This window comes from Salvelinus namaycush, chromosome 29, assembly GCF_016432855.1.
Source record: "Salvelinus namaycush isolate Seneca chromosome 29, SaNama_1.0, whole genome shotgun sequence".
In the NCBI taxonomy this organism is placed as follows: Eukaryota; Metazoa; Chordata; class Actinopteri; order Salmoniformes; family Salmonidae; genus Salvelinus; species Salvelinus namaycush.
In genome coordinates this window covers 7060447-7082348 of record NC_052335.1, presented here as the reverse complement: position 1 = coordinate 7082348, position 21902 = coordinate 7060447, and the positions used below count along the sequence as shown (strand labels likewise).

At 42.8% G+C, this 21902-nt stretch overlaps 3 protein-coding genes across 5 annotated transcripts in view; all 3 read right to left on the bottom strand.

Annotated features, from left to right (window-relative positions):
- LOC120024140 (serine/threonine-protein phosphatase 2A 56 kDa regulatory subunit gamma isoform-like) overlaps positions 1 to 3810 on the bottom strand; it is a 35161-nt gene extending 31351 nt beyond the window's left edge. Inside the window, exons 1-3 of one of the 3 annotated variants that reach the window (XM_038968291.1) lie at positions 3397 to 3810; positions 2903 to 2962; positions 67 to 232 (exon numbers count right to left, since the gene is read on the bottom strand). In XM_038968291.1, the coding sequence (XP_038824219.1) occupies positions 67 to 232; positions 2903 to 2962; positions 3397 to 3423 (253 nt within the window). In that variant the 5' untranslated portion in view covers positions 3424 to 3810. The remainder of the gene's footprint in view (positions 1 to 66; positions 233 to 2902; positions 2963 to 3396) is intronic. The other 2 variants (XM_038968289.1, XM_038968290.1) reach the window with 2 other exon arrangements.
- Positions 3811 to 4268: 458 nt separating this feature from the next.
- On the bottom strand, positions 4269 to 15530 carry LOC120024137 (heat shock protein HSP 90-alpha). The gene is made up of 11 exons (XM_038968286.1): positions 15398 to 15530; positions 12599 to 12748; positions 11953 to 12322; positions 11657 to 11790; positions 10997 to 11341; positions 10640 to 10805; positions 10347 to 10537; positions 6711 to 6858; positions 6345 to 6613; positions 5790 to 6123; positions 4269 to 4764 (listed from the first exon to the last, which is right to left on the bottom strand). The coding sequence occupies exons 2-11, from the start codon at positions 12746 to 12748 to the stop codon at positions 4655 to 4657; spliced, it is 2217 nt and encodes a 738-aa protein (XP_038824214.1). The 5' UTR covers positions 15398 to 15530; the 3' UTR covers positions 4269 to 4654.
- A 419-nt stretch (positions 15531 to 15949) lies between these two features.
- Positions 15950 to 21888, bottom strand: LOC120024138 (heat shock protein HSP 90-alpha 1-like). Its single transcript, XM_038968287.1, has 11 exons — positions 21697 to 21888; positions 19645 to 19794; positions 19071 to 19437; positions 18771 to 18904; positions 18282 to 18590; positions 17991 to 18156; positions 17678 to 17868; positions 17414 to 17561; positions 17029 to 17297; positions 16592 to 16925; positions 15950 to 16351 (listed from the first exon to the last, which is right to left on the bottom strand). Exons 2-11 carry the CDS (start codon positions 19792 to 19794, stop codon positions 16242 to 16244), a joined length of 2178 nt encoding a protein of 725 aa, XP_038824215.1. The 5' UTR covers positions 21697 to 21888; the 3' UTR covers positions 15950 to 16241.
- Between the last annotated feature and the right edge of the window lie 14 nt (positions 21889 to 21902).

Sequence of the window (21902 nt, the reverse complement as noted above, 5' to 3'; positions counted from 1 at the left end):
TGAAGGCAAAAGAATGGGCTGCATTACAGCAAGGCAAGGAATAGACTAGATTAGGTCCAGTCATACCTTTGAAGGCAGGCAGCTTTTGCAGCTCTCTGTTGTTGCTGAGGCTGAAGCGGGACGAGCTCTGCCTCTTGTCCTTCTTGACAGGCATCTGGGAACCCAGCTGCTTGCCCTTCAGCAGCTGAGTGGTAGGAGGGACACTGTTACTGCCTTTTCTGTTGGAGCCCTGCTGTATGAAGGGAGGGAAAGAGTAGAGGGGTGGATCAGAGCATGCACCTGGGTTTGTTCAGGAGACAGCAAACAAAATTTAAAAAAGGACCAACAGGGAGGGACTATTCATTTCAAAAGGTTTTAGCACAACCCAGTGTTGTCCCCAATCTCCCCTAGGTTGGATATGTAATTTGGTGAATGTGGGCAGTTTCTCCTGTCTTGTCCAATCTGCCTGCTGGGATCCATTCATCACCACACACACACCACAAGGGGGGTGGGAATTGTCAAATTAACTTAGAAACTCAACTAATTTTGCCCTTCACACTACAAGACAGGGGTTTAGGGTTTTAGGCCTTCTTAGTGAGCCGCCGGCTGGCTGACTGTCTGTCTGGGAGACTAAAGCTGCTGGACCCCGTGATGGGCCTGGATTACTGACGCATGTGACCCAACTGAAGGTCTTTTCTCCCGCTGATTCATTTACCCAATGTGTGCCAGCTTCTTATTAGCTTCATATAACAGCTATAGCTTCATATACTGTATTCGCCTCATACTGAGGCTCGTCAGGCCCTTGGGTTAGAGACCGAGAGAGGTGTGGTTCATACATCCAAAACACACGAGATGGATAGAAAATAGGTTTAGCTATATCAACCAGAGGCAGAAATGTCTGTTCAGAAAAAAGCAGACTACATATTAACAGACCTCTCTGCTTACATTTAGTGCCCTTTTTAACCTTGCTCAAACAATGAGAAAATCATGCCAGCTCACAGACCATTGGCAATTAAACAAATGAAATTACCAAGCCTGAACCAGCCTGTCTTAATATGACTCCCATGTTTTTGTCGTTGTCCCACTGACGTCGAAAGCTTAGAGCCCTAGTGCTCACAAGCATCCGTGAAGAGAGTGGAGCCTGGCTGTACGCAAGGAAGGGGTGGGGGAGTAATACAGCAACAGCTTGTTGTCCTTCGATTTAAATTTGACACAAGGTTGGCGCATTAGCAGATCTGCCTCATGGCTGATGACACACAACAGATAGATAACCCCGGATTATAGCCCCAGAGAGGGGCAGACAACACATAATAAAGAAATGCATTACTGGGTGTTAACAAGGGACATCTTCCATTCTATGAGCTTTTTTCATTACTGATTGGTGTGTTTCTGTGGGTTCAAGGCCACATCTTCGTTTTGGGTCTTCATTATATTTTCTGATTTGAACTGACATAGCTAACCATCTCAAGTGGTCTCAGAGCGAAAAAAAAAATTGGGGATAAAAATGGGGCGGGAAAAAATACATGTATTTTATAAAATAAAAAAAAGGTTAGTTATTGCATCTTAAACTTTAGGTTTCGTACACCAGCTTCAAACAATATTTTTGGTTATGGAAAATATATTTAGAAAGTACATTGACTATACATGCTTGTTTTGTCACAAACTGAAATTAGGCAAACTATTCGAATTTTTGCAACCACGAAATGGCAAAGAATTTTCTGCATAATCCATCTTTAATTCTTGCACAGAACCCAGCCTAGCTGACAAAGCAATTTTCCTGATTTTGTACCACTTTTTTCCTCTGGCCTCCATTAGTCACCCTAATGATGGCCATCCTACAAGGGTAAACACACGCATAACTTTTGAACAAATTGTCAGAGACAAAGTTTGGACCATTGGTTTTCTTAGGGGAGTATCTACACAATAAACATTTTACCTATTGGACAAAATAGATGCATTTTTGATTGGACACCCTAAAATATGAGACAAAATATCCACAGGAAAGTATTGTAGTGGCTACCATGTTTTTGAAACTGACTTCAACACTTACAGCTAGTGTCATCTCCATGTGATTCAGGTTGAAAACAGCTACCTGGATAGACCAAATGGCATCCAAATGGAAACGCTTGCATTCAAAACCAAAGTTCATTCATATTTAGTTGGTGATATAACGTTAGCTAACATGCTGATGTTATAGCACATGCCGCGTGCGCTGCAAATAAATGTACACATACATGTTATTCAATCATTGCGTGCGTCAACGAGCATCTGCATAGCCAGGCCCTAAAATTGAACTTGGTTCTATTTGTGAAGCATGATGCACTCCAAGTCCCGCCTCTCCCATCTCCTCATTGGTTTTTAGGAGGATATACCCACATGGGTGATTGAAAGATGAACTGAGGTCCACACTCCAGTTGGTGGTGGTAATGCAGCTTAAAGTTGTTTGCCAACCGCCATATAAAGTCAGAAGAAGCCTGGAGGAAGAAAGATCACTAAAAACAAACTGTTTACCCTTTTATCTGTGGATTAATTGTCTGAGTAGAGGACCTTGTGCATTTCAGGTAAAATAACAACCCAATGTTTATATCACAGGACAAATTAGCTAGCAATAGCAAGCTAGCTAGCTTTCCATAAATGTTTAATGCTTTTTGACCTGTCCCCAAATTAAGTTGGTTCAGTTTGTATCACAGATCCAGCTGTGATTGGGAGTCCCACAGGGCAGCGCACAATTGGCCAAACGTCGTTTGGATTTGGCCGGTGTAGGCCATTGTAAATAATACATTTCTTCTTACCCGACTTGCCTAGTTAAATAAAGGTTAAATTAAACGTTTTATTTTTAAGTCGAGTGCTGGTGGACAAAATCAACATGCGAGTGTTGGCGCACGCAAGAAGTGTGGGCAGCATGCACGTGTTATAACGTTACCTCAATGTCCGAGTTCTCTTGTCCTCCAGTTTTGCCAACTTTTCCATATTTAGGAGAGTCCTGTAAAAAAAATTGAGATGCATTATTCACCAGTCAGCTAATGTGAACGGACAGAGGCAAGTTTTGACTAACGTTAAATTAGCTAGCACTTCGTTAACTTTTCCGCTAACTAATGTTTGACAGTTGTGGTTAGTTAAACAAGTTGTGACTTTAAAAAGTGAACTTTGTAGCAAACGTTAGCTAGCGTTTATGTACCACAAAACGTACATACGGTAACGTTAGGTATTAACGTTACTCGTTAAACTATAGCTAGCTTCACTACAACACTCAGGTAACTAGCAAGCCTAGTTAGCTAGCTGATGATGCGTTGATGGGACATTGCAAATATCGCGTCGAAGGGTGTCTGTTCGTAGTTTTAAAACATACAAAACTTGCTAGTTTTGTTAGTACACTGCACTAGTATCAACTGTTTTGCAAGCAAACTCCTAACTCACCTTCTCTTTTTTCGCTTTATTCGGCATTGCACAAAAATAACCGCCGTCGTTCCCGTTTTGACACACTGAAGCTAAATCCTGACAACTCCACTGTACTAGCCGTTCGCCTATCCTCTCGGATATGATAGGCTGATATCTGTCAGGTGACTCAACGTGCTCTGAAAGAGTGCATTGGATGGAGTTCTTTATACCTTCGTGATGGAAGCACCCTGCCAGCGAGACAAATTACAGCATAAGTAAAGTATACAGTCATTGGGTGGGTCTTTCTTGTTCCCTCTCCAACGTAGCAGTTTTTATTTTAATGTGTGGGGCTAACTTTTTTTAAATGAATCTGCTGGAGACCATTCAGAATTATAATGTCAGTTATCTATAAATTATTATTTGTATTTGTGTCAGATGCTCTGACTACGACACATATCTATTTCACAAAGAAATAACGATGCACATTAGCAAATATGTGTATGTAGCTATTACTAGTAGCTACTGCAGTTAGTGCCTTAAACATCATGTTCAATATGCCGAACTCTTTCAGTCACTGTGTGGGGTAGTCATGGACGCAGATGCCATCTGGTGGCCAAGCTCTCTGACGCAAGACTGTAGGTTTCGCTGACTGCTGTGCATATTTATTCAGATTATGGAGTTCTTCCTCTTCCATTCGTGGTGTGCATGCACAGGATATGCAACTGTAATTATGTACTGTGCAATTGTTCTAGACTCAATTATTGTAATGCAAAGTATTTCTCAGCACAGTAAGTGACCAAATAAGCTGTATCTCATCACCTCAAACTTTAGTATTTCTACAGTATCTAACTAAACCTCTAAAAGAGCTAATTTCATTCAACAACATAAATAGCGAAAATAAAGCAATGGAATTGGTTAACATGGTCAACTTTATTTTGGGGTCCCACCATTTCAAGTTACAGTATCAATTTCAGAAAATATTTACAGTCAAGTCAACACACAAAAGAAAGTTGGAATGTCAATAACAAAATCATTGATACGACTCAAGATACAAAAAAGTGTCAACAGGCTCTTGTTTTCCTTCAAAAGAAAAAGGTAAACACTAACACTTATGGGAATGAATCTAAACTGCATGTGATCAATGCGGGTCAAGGGATTTTGGATCGAGAAGGAGGGCAAGGGGGGAAATTCCAGGTTCATGAACAAACATCAAAGTCATCCTGTCTTAATTTACAACACTACTAGTGTCAAAGCAAACTGCTGTAGTTACAGTAACACTGCAGCTGAGTCAGTTGGTCTAGTCAACCTCCTCCATCCTGGAAGTGTCCTCGTCTCCCTCCAGGGGAGGCATGTCCTCCACAGGGGCTGAGGTTGGCTCCTCGGGGGTCAGGTCATCCTCGTCAATACCTGGACAGGGGAAGGGAGGAAGTCACACTCAGTTACTGAAGAGGCTCAGTCAGTTACTGAAGCTTAAACAATGTTCTCTCATATCTAGACCACTTAGTGAGGTCTGCACAACGCATCACCGGGGGCAAACTACCTGCCCTCCAGGACACCTACACCACCCCATGTCACAGGAAGGCCATAAAGATCATCAAGGACAACAACCACCCGAGCCACTGCCTGTTCACCCCGCTATCATCCAGAAGGCGAGGTCAGTACAGGTGCATCAAAGCGGGGACCGAGAGACTGAAAAACAGCTTCTATCTCAAGGCCATCAGACTGTTAAACAGCCACCACTAACATTTAGTGGCCGCTGCCAACATACTGACTCAACTCCAGCCACTTTAATAATGGGAATTGATGGAAATTATGTAAAAATGTATCACTAGCCACTTTAAACAATGCCACTTAATATAATGTTTACATATCCTACATTACTCATCGTATATGTATATACTGTACTCTATATCATCTACTGCATCTTGCCATCTTTATGTAATACATGTATCACTAGCCACTTTAAACTATGCCACTTTATGTTTACATACCCTACATTACTCATCTCATATGTATAGACTGTACACTATACCATCTACTGCATCTTGCCTATGCCGTTCTGTACCATCACTCATTCATATATCTTTATGTACATATTCTTTATCCCTTTACACTTGTGTGTATAAGGTAGTAGTTGTGGAATTGTTAGGTTAGATTACTTGTTGGTTATTACTGCATTGTCGGAACTAGAAGCACAAGCATTTCGCTACACTCACATTAACATCTGCTAACCATGTGTATGTGACAAATAAAATTTGATTTGATTTGATAATGCTGAGAAAATTAAGGAAGGCTAGATGGAGCCATTATGACATTGATTACACCAACATGGGTCCTTCAGATCAGCAAACACAAAAGGAGTACAGAAAAGGGGCTAGCATTGATCATATATTGACAGCAAACATGGTCCTTGTTTAGACAAACTAACTCACCCAGTCCTAGCTTGATCATTCTGTAGATGCGGTTGGAGTGTGTCTGAGGGTCATCCAAGGTGAACCCAGAGGACAACAGAGCCGTCTCAAACAGCAGAAGGACTAGGTCCTTCACTGACTTATCATTCTTATCAGCCTCTGCCTTCTGCCTCAGGGTCTCCACAATGGGGTGGTCTGGGTTGATCTCCAGGTGCTTCTTGGCAGCCATGTAGCCCATGGTGGAATTGTCCCTCAGGGCCTGGGCCTTCATGATCCTCTCCATGTTGGCAGTCCAGCCATAGGTGCTTGTCACGATGCAGCAGGGAGAGGAGACCAGGCGGTTGGACACTGTCACCTATAAAGGGGGGAGGGGAAAATAGGAGAGGTTGGTTATTAGGGAGATGATCAGAACAACATTGAATCAGGCAATCGTTGTACTGGCAGTGAGCATGTAAATACAGTGGAAAATATTGGTGGCATTTTTAAGGTAATGTCAAGCCTCCTGACATTTGTCTTAACATAAAGGACCCCTTCAGCAACATGATATATGTAAGCAATGTGATTAAGCGTTCTTACCTTCTCCACTTTCTTCTCCAAGATGTCCTTCATGATCTTGCAGAGGTTCTCAAACTGAGACTTCTGCTCTTCATGCCTCTTCTTCATGTCCTCGTCCTCAGGCAGCTCCAGACCCTCCTTGGTCACAGAGACAAGGGTCTTGCCATCATACTCCTTCAGCTGCTGGACACAGTACTCATCAATGGGCTCAATCATGTAGATTACTTCCAGGCCGGCCTTTCGAAGGCGTTCCACGAATGCAGAGTTAGCCACCTGGTCTTTGGTCTCGCCTGAAACATGCAGTAGATAAAGCAACTTGAGAAACCAGGTTCTTATCATGTGACAACCTATGAACTGGGCTGTACCGAGAGGAGTGTGTTTCCTCACCAGTGATGTAGTATATATGTTTCTGGGTTTCCTTCATCCGTGTGACGTAGTCTTTGAGGGATACCATCTCGTCCCCTGAGGCTGAGGTGTAGTAGCGCAGCATGTCTGACAGCCTCTTACGGTTCTGAGAGTCCTCATGGATCCCCAGCTGGGAGAGAGAAAACACAGGAGAGGTTATGTAGCCCTTTCCTGCAGTCAATGACAAAAACCACCCTCTTTTGCCTCATGGGTGGAATTTTATTAATATTTTTCATAATTAATAAAGATTATGAAACTATGAAAATCTGGTGTTTCTATGTCAAACAGTTATGTTATATTTCAGTCTTCTGTGATGTATAAAAGTGTAATTTTGGGACGATTTAACGTGTACGCTAGGAGTCTGGAAGCAAGTACAGGTGAATATTTAATATATAAACAAATATGGACCAATACAAGCAACACGAGTAGCGTACAGACATGGAACACAGAGTCAATAAAGCCTGGGGAAAGAACCAAAGGAAATGACAGATAAAGGGAAGGTAATCAGGAAGGTGATGGAGTCTAGGTGAGTCTCATGAAGCGCAGTTGCGTGTAACGATGGTGACAGGTGTGGGTAGTAATGAATAAACTGGCGACAAGGAGCGCCAGAGAGGGGGAGTGGGAGTAGATGTGACAGTACCCCCTCCCTGACGCATGGCTCCATCCACAGCACGTCGACGAGAGGGACGGTCCAGGGACGCGCCTCGGGGAACCTGTAGAACCAGCTGAGGCGCGGGAGCCCAACTAGCCGGCTGAGGCGCGGGAGCCCAACGCGTCAGGGAGGGGGTACTCTCACATATACTCCCTCTCCAGTGCTCGAGGTCGCCAGTCTGCTTATTATTACGCACACCTGTCACATCGTTAGGCGCACCAGCGTCTCAGACTCAGATTAGACTACTTTCCGGCTACCTGGGTAAAGCACTAAATAAACTTCAGTTAGTGCTAAACACGGCTGCTAGCATCTTGACTAGAACCAAAACAGTTGATCGCATGTCGCCAGTGCTAGCCTCTCTATACTGGCTTCCTGTTAAGGCTAAGGCTGACTTTCAAGGTTTTACTGCTAACCTACAAAGCATTACATGGGCTTGCTCCTACCTATCTCTCCGATTTGATCCTGCCGTACATACCTACACGTACGCTACGGTCACAAGACGTAGGCCTCCTTATAGTTCCTAGAATTTCGAAGCAAACAGCTGGAGGCAGGGCTTTCTCCTATAGAGCTTCATTTTTATGGAATGGTCTGCCTATCCATGTGAGAGACGCAGACTCTCTGGTTCTACAAAAAAAAACTAGACAATACAAACACCCTAGACGAGACAAAAACACACAAACATCCCCCATGTCACACCCTGACCTAACTAAAATAATAAAGAAAACAAAGATAACTAAGGCCAGGGCGTGACACCATGAACCGCCCTTGCTGTCTCTGCCTGGCCGGTTCCCCTCTCTCCACTGGGATTCTCTGCATCCAACGCTATTACGGGGGCTGAGTCACTGGCGCTCTTCCATGCCGTCCCTAGGAGGGGTGCATCACTTGAGTGAGTTGAGTCACTGACGTGATCTTCCTGTCCGGGTTGGCGCCCCACTCGAGTTTGTGCCGTGGGGGAGATCTTCATGGGCTATACTCAGCCTTGTCTCAGGTTAGTAAGTTGGTGGTTTGAAGATATCCCTCTAGTGGTGTGGGGACTGTGCTTTGGCAAAGTGGGTGAAGGTTATATCCTGCCTGGTTGGTCCTATCCGGGGATATCGTAAGGAGGGTCCACAGTGTCTCCCGACCACCCCTGTCTCAGCCTCCAGTATTTATGCTGCAATAGTTTGTGTTTTATATCGGAAGTATTTTTCCTGTCTTATCCAGTGTCCTGTATGAATTTAAATATGCTTCCTCTAATTCTCCCTCTCCCTCCCGGAGTACCTGAGCCCTAGGACCATGCCTCAGGACTATCTGGCCTGATGACTCCTTGCTGTCCCCAGACACCTGGTCGTGCTGCTGCTCCAGTTTCAACTGGCCTGCGGCTATGGAACCATGACCTGTACACCGGACATGCTCTCTCTCTCTCTCTCTCTCTCTCTCTCTCTCTCTCACATGCTGTCTCTAACTCTGAATGCTTGGCTATGAAAAGCCAACTGACATTTACTCATGTTGCACCCTCTACAACTGTGATTATTAATATTTGAACCTGCTGGTCATTTATGAACGTTTGAACATCTTGGCCATGTACTGTTATAATCTCCACCCAGCACAGCCAGAAGATGACTGGCCACCCCTCAGAGCCTGGTTCCTCTCTAGGTTTCTTCCTAGATTCCTGCCTTTCTAGGGAGTTGTTCCTAGCCACCGTACTTCTCTACATCTGCATTGCTTGCTGTTTGGGGTTTTAGGCTGGGTTTCTGTATAGCACTTTGTGACATCGGCTGATGTAAAAAGGGCTTTATAAATACATTTGATTGACCTGGACTCCATCACCTTCCTGATTACCTTCCCTATATCTGTCACGCCCTTTGGTTCTTTCCCTAGGCGTTACTGACTCTGTGTTCCATATATGTACTCTACTTGTGTTTCTTGTTTTGTTCTATGCTCATTTATTTATTAAATACACTCCCTATACTTGCTTCCTGACTCCCAGCATACACATTACAGATGCAAACTCAAAACTGAATACATTTCAACTCTAAATTTGACATGGTACAGATGTCTTCTTTTTTTAAGCCCATAACCATGTGTGTGATGTTTATACTCTTGTTTCAAAGTAGATTTGTTTAAGACTACCAATAATCAATCTGTATGACCATGATTTATCCCACTGCAGTAAAAGGTTAAATAACAACTCTCCCCAAAAATATCTTGATGTGTTACAAGACTGACATTTTCCAGGAAGTAACCCAAGTTCAGTAAATATGATACCAACAAGGGGCGTGTTGTTGACATGTCAGTAAGGTTTTTCTGACTATGTAATTAGTGTACTTATGCAAAAAATATATAAAGGGGTAAATGTCCCCTTTAAGATTAAAACCAGACAGATTTCACATAATTTCAGCAGACATGACAAAGGTGCACCCCCTGCAGATTGTTTCCACATGGAATCCAAGGTTTACCTTAAGACATACACAATAACTGTAACGATATGCCATAGAGTCTGTCTAGTCATTTAAACACACTCCAGAAAGCTAGAAGATGGTGGTAAGGAGCTCTGTGAAGGACTGGGCCCTAAGCCGCTTATATCAGGTTTAGAGGAGACAAGATGGCGAGGGGATCAGACGGGTGCTGACCAGTTAAAGGTTAGTGGAACATTCAACAACTACACCATTCAGAATGTTCCCCAAGGATTTTTAAAATAACAGGTGGTGATAAGGGTCATCATAGTATCCACCTAGATCATGTCTACCACTAAATTCAATGCATCCTAAGTTCAGTTTAGGTTAACCTTTAAGGCAATGTTACATAATGATGACAGCTGACGTGTGGTGAGCCTGCTAGCACAAAATGGCTGCCCTGTATCACCCATGTGGTGGGTGCTGCTGCAACATCAATTGTCAGAAAGAACTAGTGAGAATCTCTGTATAAATAATGCAATCCATTATTACTATGTTCTATACTGTTACGTTAAAAAGTATGAAACTGACCTTGATGTTCTTGGAGAACTGCTCGTAGTACTTCTTGTAGTTTTCTTTGTCCTCTGAGAGCTCAGTGAAGAGCTCTATACACTTCTTGACCAGGTTCTTGCGGATCACCTTGAGGATCTTGCTCTGCTGCAGCATCTCTCTGGAGATGTTCAGGGGGAGATCCTCAGAGTCCACCACACCCTTGATGAAGTCTGGAGAAAATGACAGAGACAATTGGTCAGACACCTTCTCAATTAGATTATAGCTCATTCCCAGATCTACGTGAGCATCTACTTCAGTTCTGTCTGACTTACTGAGGTACTCAGGGATAAGATCATCACAGTTGTCCATGATGAAGACCCTCCTGACGTACAGCTTGATATTGTTCTTCTTCTTCTTGTTTTCAAAGAGGTCAAAGGGTGCACGGCGAGGCACAAAGAGCAGGGCACGGAACTCCAGCTGGCCCTCCACTGAGAAGTGCTGTGTAAGTAAACAAACAGAAGGCCAACTGCTGAAACCTTAATGTACATGTATATTTGTCGTTATGAAATTACCTCACCCATTATCAACTGATACTGGTACTATCTATGACTTCACACATCAGCGAGGGAAACTTAAATAAACAGTGTGGGAACTTATTCTGTTGGCCAATATGAATAGAATATCCTCACCTTGACAGCCAGGTGTTCCTCCCAGTCGTTGGTCAGACTCTTGTAGAACTCTCCATACTCCTCGTTGGTGATGTCATCGGGGTTACGGGTCCACAGGGGCTTGGTCTTGTTCAGCTCCTCCTGGTCAATGTATTTCTCCTTGATCTTCTTCTTCTTCTTCTTCTTCTTATCACCGCATGCGCTGTCGTGGTCATGGTCATGGTGATCCTCCTCGTCTGAGCCTACGTCCTCGATCTCGGGTTTGTCATCCTCTCTCTTCTCTCCTTCTTCCCCATCCTTCTTCTCCTTCTCCTCTTCCTCCTCTGCCTCATCGTCACTCACTTCCTTGTCACGCTCCTTCTCCACCTGATCAGAGATGATCATGAGAATGTTAGGGGACACATTCATTGTGTTGATGTACTGTAGCTGACTTTAAGTGGGTAGTTGTCTGAAATATTTAATTCACTGTGCCTGTTTTTCATTCAATATAAAAATGCTAAAAGTGAAAGGTATCTGCATCAATTTATCATCCAGTCATTTACTTGTCCAATCTGAAATCAACTCCTAGCCCCTCCCTTGACACCTCTTTTATGCAAACCTGAAAGGAAGTTTCAGATGTAGTACAACAATTTGGTAATCACTCAGTGGAGTTCCCACTATCTCATGCCTGCTAGCTCTTACAAAGAGTGTGATGGGGTATCCGATGAACTGGGAGTGCTTCTTCACGATCTCTTTGACCCGTTTCTCCTCACAGTATTCTGTCTGGTCATCCTTCAGGTACAGAATCACCTTGGTCCCACGACCAATAGACTCAGCTATAGTAGAGTGACATGGGTGTTTAGTGAGTGTTAAGAACAGACCACACCAGGAAAACAACAGTCTAACTGTAGGCCTACATACCTCTTCAGTTCACACAATTTATATAATAACATGTAAGCTCTGGTTAAGTAACGTGTAAAACTATAATCTGTCCTTACCTGACGTGTCGACTTTGACGGTGAAGGATCCGCCAGCGGATGATTGCCAGATGTACTGCTCATCATCGTTGTGCTTGGTGATGACAGTCACCCTCTCTGCCACCAGGTAGGCAGAGTAGAAACCCACACCGAACTGCCCGATCATGGAGATATCGGCTCCAGCCTGCAGGGCCTCCATGAAGGCCTTGGTGCCAGACTTAGCGATGGTTCCCAGGTTGTTGATTAGGTCGGCCTTGGTCATGCCGATGCCGGTGTCAACCAGGGTCAGGGTGCGCTCCTCCTTGTTGGGAATGACCTCGATCTTCAGGTCCTTGCCAGAGTCCATCTTGGATGGGTCTGTGAGGCTCTCATAGCGGATTTTGTCTAGAGCCTAGTTGAATGAAAATACATAGGTCTAAATAAATCTGTTTTTTGACATCACTAGATTAACAAAACTCTTAATTATATGTAAATGTATTCTGCAGGCTACGTCAATATTTTATGTAATAAAATATGAATAAATTATCTATAGATATGTAATAAAATATGAATAGTGGTGTAATAAACAAGTATTTAAAGTAATATGCCTGTGTGTGTATTTTGTAACTCATCAAATAATACTAAACTACCAAGTAGTCTAAACGCCTGTGGTGCCTGAAGTACTCACATCTGAGGAGTTGGAGATGAGCTCCCTAAGGAAAATCTCTTTGTTGGAGTAGAAAGTGTTGATGATCAGGGACATCAGCTGGGCGATCTCAGCCTGGAAGGCAAAGGTCTCTGCCTCTTCCTCCATTGGGGCGTCATGGGCTTCCGGCATCTGTGGAGACACAACACACACACTGAATGAATATACTGTAAACACACTGTGGAGACAAGGCGGCCCAAAGTGGCTTACAGCCAGTCCCCGTCTTAGGTTCTCAGCTGATGGTATGGAGGACAGCTGGTTCCATGTGAACTACAATCCCAACGCTTTGTTTTAACATTTAGAAACGAATAATCCTTGCTTGTGGTACAGTTTTGGAAACATTTAGAACTTAACTTTCATAACAGCAATAAATAATCTTTCAAAAACAAAAGATGCACTTACTGTACGCAGTTCAGCAAAGTTGCATCCTGGTTGCACCCTGCAGAATTGTTTAAAACACAGCCCCAAGCAGAGATACTAAACTTCCTCCCCAGATACACTCCATAGGAGAAGTTTGAAGCAAAAAATGGAGGGGAGGCAGTGTATTCTCGGTTGGAGGCAGTGTTCTTGAAAATATAGCCAGGTGAAACTTTCCTAAATTGCGTACAGTAAGTGTATATTTTGTATTTTTAAAATGATTTCTCACTTAATGAAAGTTAAGTTCCAAATGTATCGTGTGCAAGGCATTGGAGCAGCGTCAGAGCATTTCTCTCACAAGGCTAACAGATCGTTTTAACTAGTACTTATATTCCGCCTCGCCACACTAGCAAAGACAGTACAGCATGAATATAGGCAAAAACTGCTTCTCCAATCGAAATCCCAGATCATACTTGTAGGCATTGTCATGGTGACGTTGGCTCGCAAAGCTCATGCGCAAAATATGTAATCGGGTCCTCAAATCAAAGGTACTCCTTCAATATAAAGTTGTTTTTACCGAAAAGGAAACGTGTCAGTTTGTCACTTTCACAGATTGCGTGGAGTAAAAACATGTTCAACTACTTAAGATATTGGTTCGAATCCACATTGTGCCTTTTGATTTCGAGACAATTAACAACTGAAGAAGAATTTTACGCTTCTCTCATTGATTTCCCAAACCTCGGCCTAGTCTGTTTGGTCTGTTTCGCAAGCGTTCCTGGAAGTCTTGCGATGTTGCACCTCTGGGTTAAGAAACGAGCGTGCCGCAATGTCGTGGAGTATTTGCATAAAGTTCAGCTCTCCCCAACTTTGGTGCTGCTCAGTTCACGTCCCTCGCCCATGCTCGCATCGCCCCAAAGGTCCTCCACCCACTTTGCTTCTCTTCCATTGGAAATGAATGGCTTTCCGTAGTTTTATCGCTCACATCTTCAGTTAAGAGCCACTGTAAAGGGGGCGTCCAATAGGTCAATGTAATACAATGGAATTGGAGTCATGAATAAGGGTTAAGTGTAAGCACATACTGAGAATGAGGCACAACACTACAAAACGCCCTGGCACTGCATTGTCTTCTGACAGCTTGCATCACTCGTGAGGGTACTTCTGAAAGGGAACTTCTGCTGTCCCCATATGAGAACCCTTGATGGTTCCAGGTGGAACCTTTTTGGTTCCATGTAGAAGCCTTTCCACAGAGGGTTCTACTTGGAACCCAAAAGGGTTCTACCTGGAACCAGAAAGGGTTCTTCAAAGGGCTCTCCTATAGGGGCAGTGGAAAAACCCGTTTAGGTTCTAGATAGCACCTTTTTTTCTAAGAGTGTAGTAGAGATGTCACCGGCACAATAATAGTTTTCTCAAAATCATTAGACAATGCCGGAACTGCCATTCGGACAGTGAGTTTCAGTCTTAAAGCTATGACAAACAGGTGGTGTAACAGACTGTCCTCATTATCACTGCTGAATTTACTTCATTACTGTAATCCACCCAGTGCAAACCAACAGCAGAGAAGCCACAGGTCCTTGGATGTGGTGAGCTTACTGCTTCTATTTTTTAGGAACATTTTCTCCAATAAACTGAAATAAATTCCTTGTAAGGAAATTGATAGGCACATCATAAATTGATCATTTTGTACTCTGGACAGGCACACTGGAATAGAATAAAATTGAATCAAATATTCTACATTCCACATTGCTGGTAGACTATGTAAGTACCAGCCATAATGATGATGCACAGTTTTTGGAGGGACGGATATATTTCATTGGCTTTCATTCATTATTCCATATCTCAGTGTAAACTGACCAAGCGCAACGGCAAAACATACTCCCCCTGCCGGTTCGCGCAGCTAATAACATGATTCTAGAAACTACCAGAACGATCGATCATACGTTTCCATCCTTTCTCAATCTCGCGACCGGGTATCATAACGAGTTTGAATGTGAATCTTGATGAATTTTCTATTTGAATAAATATTAGTCAAATCGTTATGGATAGTTGTCATGTCGACAGTGAAGTGACGTGAATTAAAATAATTTTCTGAAAAAGATTATCAAAGCATGTGTGGCAGTCAAGACCCACATTTGGATGTATTGGCCTAGGTTTTATAGGTCAACTTTAATAGAGAATGTGGTAGCCTATTCTGAAATAGCGGACCAAGTTAATTCTGAAATAACGTCGTTAGACCTACAAATTAGGAAATGTACAATGCAATTCATTGCAACAAAATTTAAAATACTGTTTTGAGTGGATTATTCTGATAGTAAAAACAATATTTGATAATATTATGTTGATATTCTAAACTTCCATTGACTATATTAATTGGATAATGACACTCGCATCATCGTGTTGGAACATAAATGTTATTTCATGTCTTACCTTGCTGTGGAAATATCCCTGAATTCTTCTTCAGAAGTTGGTCGCCAACGAAACGAAACCTAGCCAGCTATCGGAGTAGATGGGGAGATGATAACTGGATAGGTTTTATAGACGCTGAGAGTGTTCGAGAAATCAGCTTCCAGAACCGTCTGGAATCTTCCTAACGCTTCTACTGTGTGTAGGATGAGCATGTACACTGAGAGGAGCGATGGAATATCAATCAAACTCTACAGTTTCTCTGTCCACGCCCCTCCTTCATTTAACTCATGGTGAAGGCGGGTCTATGGGCGTGGCGATATCAAATCTGTACAGTGGGTACATGGTGTACCTGGGATATTCATCATCATTCAGGATCCTCACAAGATTTCATGATTAAAATAAACTTTTTACCTAAAAGTCTACTCTAAAAAGATCTGAAATACAGGGAGCTCTTATGGGGGTAAGGTGATTGCAAAAGTATGAATGAAGATGCAAAATAGATAGTCCAGTATTGAATTATAAACATGCCATCACAATAATCCAGACTATTTGATAAAGAGAAAACATGTCAAATATGTTTCAAAATATTTTTTTATTATAAACCTTGTCGTTTTTCATAGAAAATAGCTTACAGAAATAGAAAAAGACACAAGTCAAATCCCTGTTGACTTTTACAGTTGAATAAGGTTGAAAGCAGCAGATATACTATATAATTATGGTATTCATTAATGATGATGAATTAATTACAATCCTTTCCCTATGACTCAACAGTCATGTTAAATGTAAAGTATATTTGGGACACAATGAAATAACTTAAAAAATGTAATGTTAAAAAGGGAAAAAATGATGTACTTCTGATATATCTTTAGTCAACTTCCTCCATTCTTGATGTGTCATCATCTCCCTCCAAGACAGGCATGTCATCCTCACTGGGCTGGAGGATTTCCTCCACTGCAAAGTCATCACCATCGATGCCTGTAGAGGGGAAGAAATAGCCCACATTAGAAAAACATATTCACATCGTGTACAATCTGCTATTCAGACAGCCAAAGTATGGGAAAAACAAAAGCCATATTCCTAACCATTGTACTACCATGATAGTCCTACTTGGTGTTTGCAGACCTGTACTGTAAATTGCTCTAGGAGGAGCCTTTAAACCCCATCAACCAAGACAAAAGTTGAGGGCAAATAATGCATTAAGGCAAAGCAACTCACCCAGGCCAAGCTTAATCATCCTGTAAATGCGGTTTGCGTGGGTCTGAGGGTCGTCCAGCGTGAACCCAGATGACAATAGAGCAGTCTCGAACAGCAAGATGACCAAGTCCTTTACGGCTTTGTCGTTCTTGTCAGCCTCAGCTTTCTCTCTCAAAGTCTCGACGATAGGGTGGGTTGGGTTGATCTCCAGGTGCTTCTTGGCTGTCATGTAGCCCATGGTGGAGTTGTCTCTGAGAGCTTGAGATTTCATGATTCTCTCCATGTTGGCCGTCCAGCCGTATGTACTGGTGACGATGCAGCAGGGGGAGGAGACCAGGCGGTTGGAAACTGAAACCTGTGATTAGTAGACATATTGACAGTTGTGTATGAAGTGGTATGTTATAAAAAGGCGTAGACACATTGCAGAGGGATTGGGTTCAGGTAAGTTGTGCTTGTACCTTCTCAATCTTCTTGTCCAGGATGTCCTTCATGGCCTTGCAGAGGTTCTCGAATTTAGTGTTCAGCTCCTCCTGCTTCTTCTTCTCATCCTCATCCTCAGGCAGCTCCAGACCCTCCTTGGTCACGGAGACCAGGTTCTTGCCATCATACTCCTTCAGCTGCTGGACACAGTACTCATCAATGGGTTCAATCATGTAGATCACTTCCAAGCCGGCCTTGCGGAGGCGCTCCACAAAGGAAGAGTTGGCAACCTGTTCCTTGGTCTCACCTAGAAGAGGATACACAGTTATTAACAGTCAGATTACCCTGGTTTTATGATGTCTTTTTATGTCATGGATTTAACAAAGGAAGGATAATGGAGAGTGAAAATGGATAGCAGCTCACCAGTTATGTAGTAGATGTGTTTCTGGGTGTCCTTCATGCGAGAAACATACTCCTTCAGGGAGACCATTTCATCACCGGAGTTGGAGGTGTAGTAGCGCAGCATGTCTGACAGCTTCTTGCGGTTCTGAGCGTCTTCATGGATTCCCAGCTAATGGAAAGATGGAACATGTTCAAGCTAAAGGTCCCTCAAAAAGAGAATGAGAAGTTCTGGTTGAAGAGTTGCAGGAACTTGGAAAATCCATTTCAAAGGGAGGAAGACCTTACCTTGATGTTCTTGGAGAACTGCTCATAGAACTTCTTGTAGTTGTCCTTGTCTTCTGAGAGCTCGACGAAAAGATCCATACACTTTTTGACCAGGTTCTTGCGGATCACCTTGAGGATCTTGCTCTGCTGCAGCATCTCTCTGGAGATGTTCAGGGGGAGATCCTCAGAGTCCACCACACCCTTGATGAAGTCTGGAGATAAGACAATGGCAACTGGTCAGACATCTTACTTACAGCTTTACTCAATATCATGCTTGAGTGAGGTGCTGAGGAGGTATCCATGAAAGGCTAAAGGTTCAAGGTACAGTACTCACTGAGATACTCTGGCATCAGCTCGTCACAGTTGTCCATGATGAACACCCTGCGCACGTACAGCTTGATGTTGTTCTTCTTCTTCTTGTTCTCGAAGAGGTCGAAGGAAGCCCTCCTGGGCACAAAAAGCAGAGCGCGGAACTCCAGCTGGCCCTCCACTGAGAAGTGCTGTGGGAATAATGAGATAGATGTTGACTCATACAGTCATACTAATATATTAATTCATAGGTTGGATCAAGACAAACCCATAAGGCTTGAGTTTTGATTTTCAATTTGCCATCATAGAGACTCACCTTGATAGCCAGGTGGTCCTCCCAGTCGTTGGTCAGACTCTTGTAGAACTCTCCGTACTCCTCATTGGTGATGTCATCAGGGTTACGGGTCCAGATAGGCTTGGTCTTGTTCAGCTCCTCTGCGTCAATGTACTTCTCCTTGACCTTCTTCTTCCTCTTGTTCTTGGAGTCCTTGGTGTCCTCATCCTCATCAGAACCGACATCTTCGATCTTGGGCTTGTCTTGGTCCTCAGCTGCAGAATCTTTATCAGCCTCTTCATCCTTTTCTCCCTCCTCAAGGTCCACCTCCTTCTCTCTAGACTTCTCCACCTGGACAAAAATGTTTGTTATTAAAAAGTTGTAGGATTTGTCCAGTATGGGGAGCAATGTTTGGATCCACTTTTATTAACAGGTTACTTTCCTAGTTTATACAGCAGATTTCAGTCAATCTCCCCATTATGTTGTTACATTGTTACAACCAAAGAAATATAAAGTTATATTTGAACTTACAAAGAGTGTGATGGGATAGCCAATGAACTGGGAGTGCTTCTTCACAACCTCCTTGACGCGCTTCTCCTCACAGTATTCAAACTGGTCCTCCTTCATGTGCAGGATCACTCTGGTGCCACGGCCAATGGACTCACCTTCAGATCAGAAAAATCAGACTCAGTCATTGGATCTAAGCTTACTTCCTTTTGAATGACATTGTTGAAAAGAAGATTCAACTGATCCAGGATCTAGGTTGATGGTGTTGTATTGGAGAAAAGTAATTGTAGCAGCATATTAATCAATACTGTTGAAGAGGCTTACCAGTGTCAACTTTGACAGTGAAAGAGCCACCAGCTGCAGATTCCCAGATGTACTGCTCATCATCGTTGTGCTTGGTGATGACGGTCACCCTCTCTGCCACCAGGTAGGCAGAGTAGAAACCCACACCGAACTGCCCGATCATGGAGATATCGGCTCCAGCCTGCAGGGCCTCCATGAAGGCCTTGGTGCCAGATTTTGCAATGGTTCCCAGGTTGTTGATTAGGTCGGCCTTGGTCATGCCGATGCCGGTGTCAACCAGGGTCAGGGTACGAGTGCGCAGGTCAGGGGTGACCTCGATCTTCAGCTCTTTGCAGGAATCCAATTTGGTGGGGTCTGTCAAGCTCTCGTATCTGATCTTGTCCAAGGCCTGTCAGATCATGGCAAAAAGAGGTCACAAGGGTAAAAGAAAAGTGTCATGGTTGATACCTTGAGCGAATTTAACAAAGTGGTTAGCAGGCTAACTCTGGGATATAGCTTGTTTTACTATACTGGCTCAGAGAGCAGTGTATAAGTGGCTGCTTATTAAGGTAAAATGTTACATGGGTCAATTTAGCATTATGATTAATCTACTCACATCTGAAGAGTTGGAGATGAGCTCCCTAAGGAATATCTCTTTGTTGGAATAGAAGGTGTTGATGATCAGAGACATCAGCTGGGCGATCTCAGCCTGGAAGGCAAAGGTCTCCACTTCCTCCTCCATGGTGTGGCCGGTTTTCTCTGGCATCTGGAAGGAGAAACAAAATAGCAGAGTTTGTACTTCAGCCTGATGGAGACTTTGATGCCTCAACACTTAGATTTTAATTGTTCTTCAATTATCCTAACAGTGGATGAATATTGTATTAATAAGTCTATTCAGAAGACATGTTTTTGAAAAGCACATAATGCTTTTTTCTGCATTTTGCAATAAGACTTGCTTCAGCGATATAAAAAATAATACAACTTATAGTAGCTTGCAAATGGTCATTGTCTGAAATGTGGACTTTTATATTTTACAGCTTTTTTGTAGACAGCCTCTAGTCTAGTCAGACCACATGACAATGAGGCAATAAGGGATTGAAGTATTGAGGAATAGAGGCACCTGTTACAGCCCTCCGTCAGAGGCTCCTATTGCACAGGCCACATCTGTCAATCAAGGCCTCTGCCATTTGAAAAACTGTCGGAGTTTCCAGACCTTTTCACACGCCCTTGCCAACAGCTGCAGTCATGCCATGTGATACCCTTTCTTTGAAATGGAGGAGTAAGATTAAGCAATACTTTTGGCTTGAATAGAGTAATGTAGAGTTGTATTAATAGAGCTTCTTCACACTACACTACTTAAATGACACAAACTAGGTCCAGGAGACATACTTGTCTAGTGTAAAGAGACAGATCTATATTCAAATCTCTCTTTTTAAGAGATTTCTCCCACGTTACCTCTGCAGGCAGTGTGCAAGACATCTACACAACATATCCCCCTCTGAGTTGTACAGTGTAAAGACAATGGCTCTCCCACACCACATATCCCTGCAAGAATGACCTTAATACCAGTAGAGAGCATTTTTGCTCTGTTAGCCAAATTGAAAATGAAAGGCTTTTAAAGTATCTGCACATTTGTGAATCATTGCATTAATAAAGTGTGCAATATGTACACTGTGCAATATGGTTTAAATGAGAAGCTCCTGTATAGTTTGAATTGCTACCCTTATTTTGTTTGTCTATATACTAGGGTTTTTACGGTATGTTAATTAATAGCTGCAGTCACACTTTAAGCAAGAATGTGGATTTGGCCACACCACATCCAAGGCTAGTGTAAACAGAACAGTTGCAAATCTAGTGTGGAAGAGAGATAGATCTCACTAGACATATTTTACTAATGTAAATCCACCCATAGGGTGTCTTCAGCATTGCATTTTTCTCTCAAGTATAGGGTTTTATATGTTATTCACTTTCAGCAAAAATATTAGAGTTGCTCTTAAAAGTTATGATTGTTTAAAAGCACTGACATACTGAGAAGTATTCATCAAATGCCATTAACACTCTTCCCCATGAAAGATACTTTTTCCTAAAGCAGCTGCTTATCAATAAAAAACATCAAAGGCTTGATCATAAAGCACATTTTTCCAGTTCAATGAATGAATAAATGAATCCATCCTTGTCCTTGGCTTCAAATTGATTTCTGGTCTGAGACACTTTCAGGTCTGATAATTGCATTATTTAATAACTTGGTATCGATAACTTGATTGTAATAATTATTTGTGCTGACTGCCAGGCCTCTCTTCTCTTCCTTCTCTTCAACTGCCATGTCCCTCACTCCTTCTAACCAGGGTCATATTCCATGCCATGTGCTCCTCTCTTGCCATGCACTCACAAAGGGTTTTACCAGATCCAGGGTAACTGTCTATTAAAGTCTCCTCACTGATTTAATGCCATTTCAGATTAATACAGTGCAATTCATCCCCATGATACATTATTCAATTTAGAGTACCAATATACTGTAGGCTGCTTACTTCCTGCTGGTGTTTCACCTTTATAATATCAATGCATAATGTATTTCCAGAATATTGTCTATTGATCTTCCTTGTGCCCCTGAATTGCAAGTAGCTACATATTTGGTTTACCTTTCTCCCCGATACCCTCTCTCTCTTACCTTGAATAGATAAGAATGAGCTCCAGTACTTCACTTCTCGTTTGCTGGTCGCTGTAGATTGAATCTCTGAGCGTCTCTTCTGTTCCTCTGCAGATTAATGTAGTCTTTAAATCTCTGTATTTCACTGCTCCTAATCCTCTATGGCTTCAGGTGAATGTCTTCTCACTTTCTGTATCTGAGGACCCCTGGGCCTACTCCATTCTTTT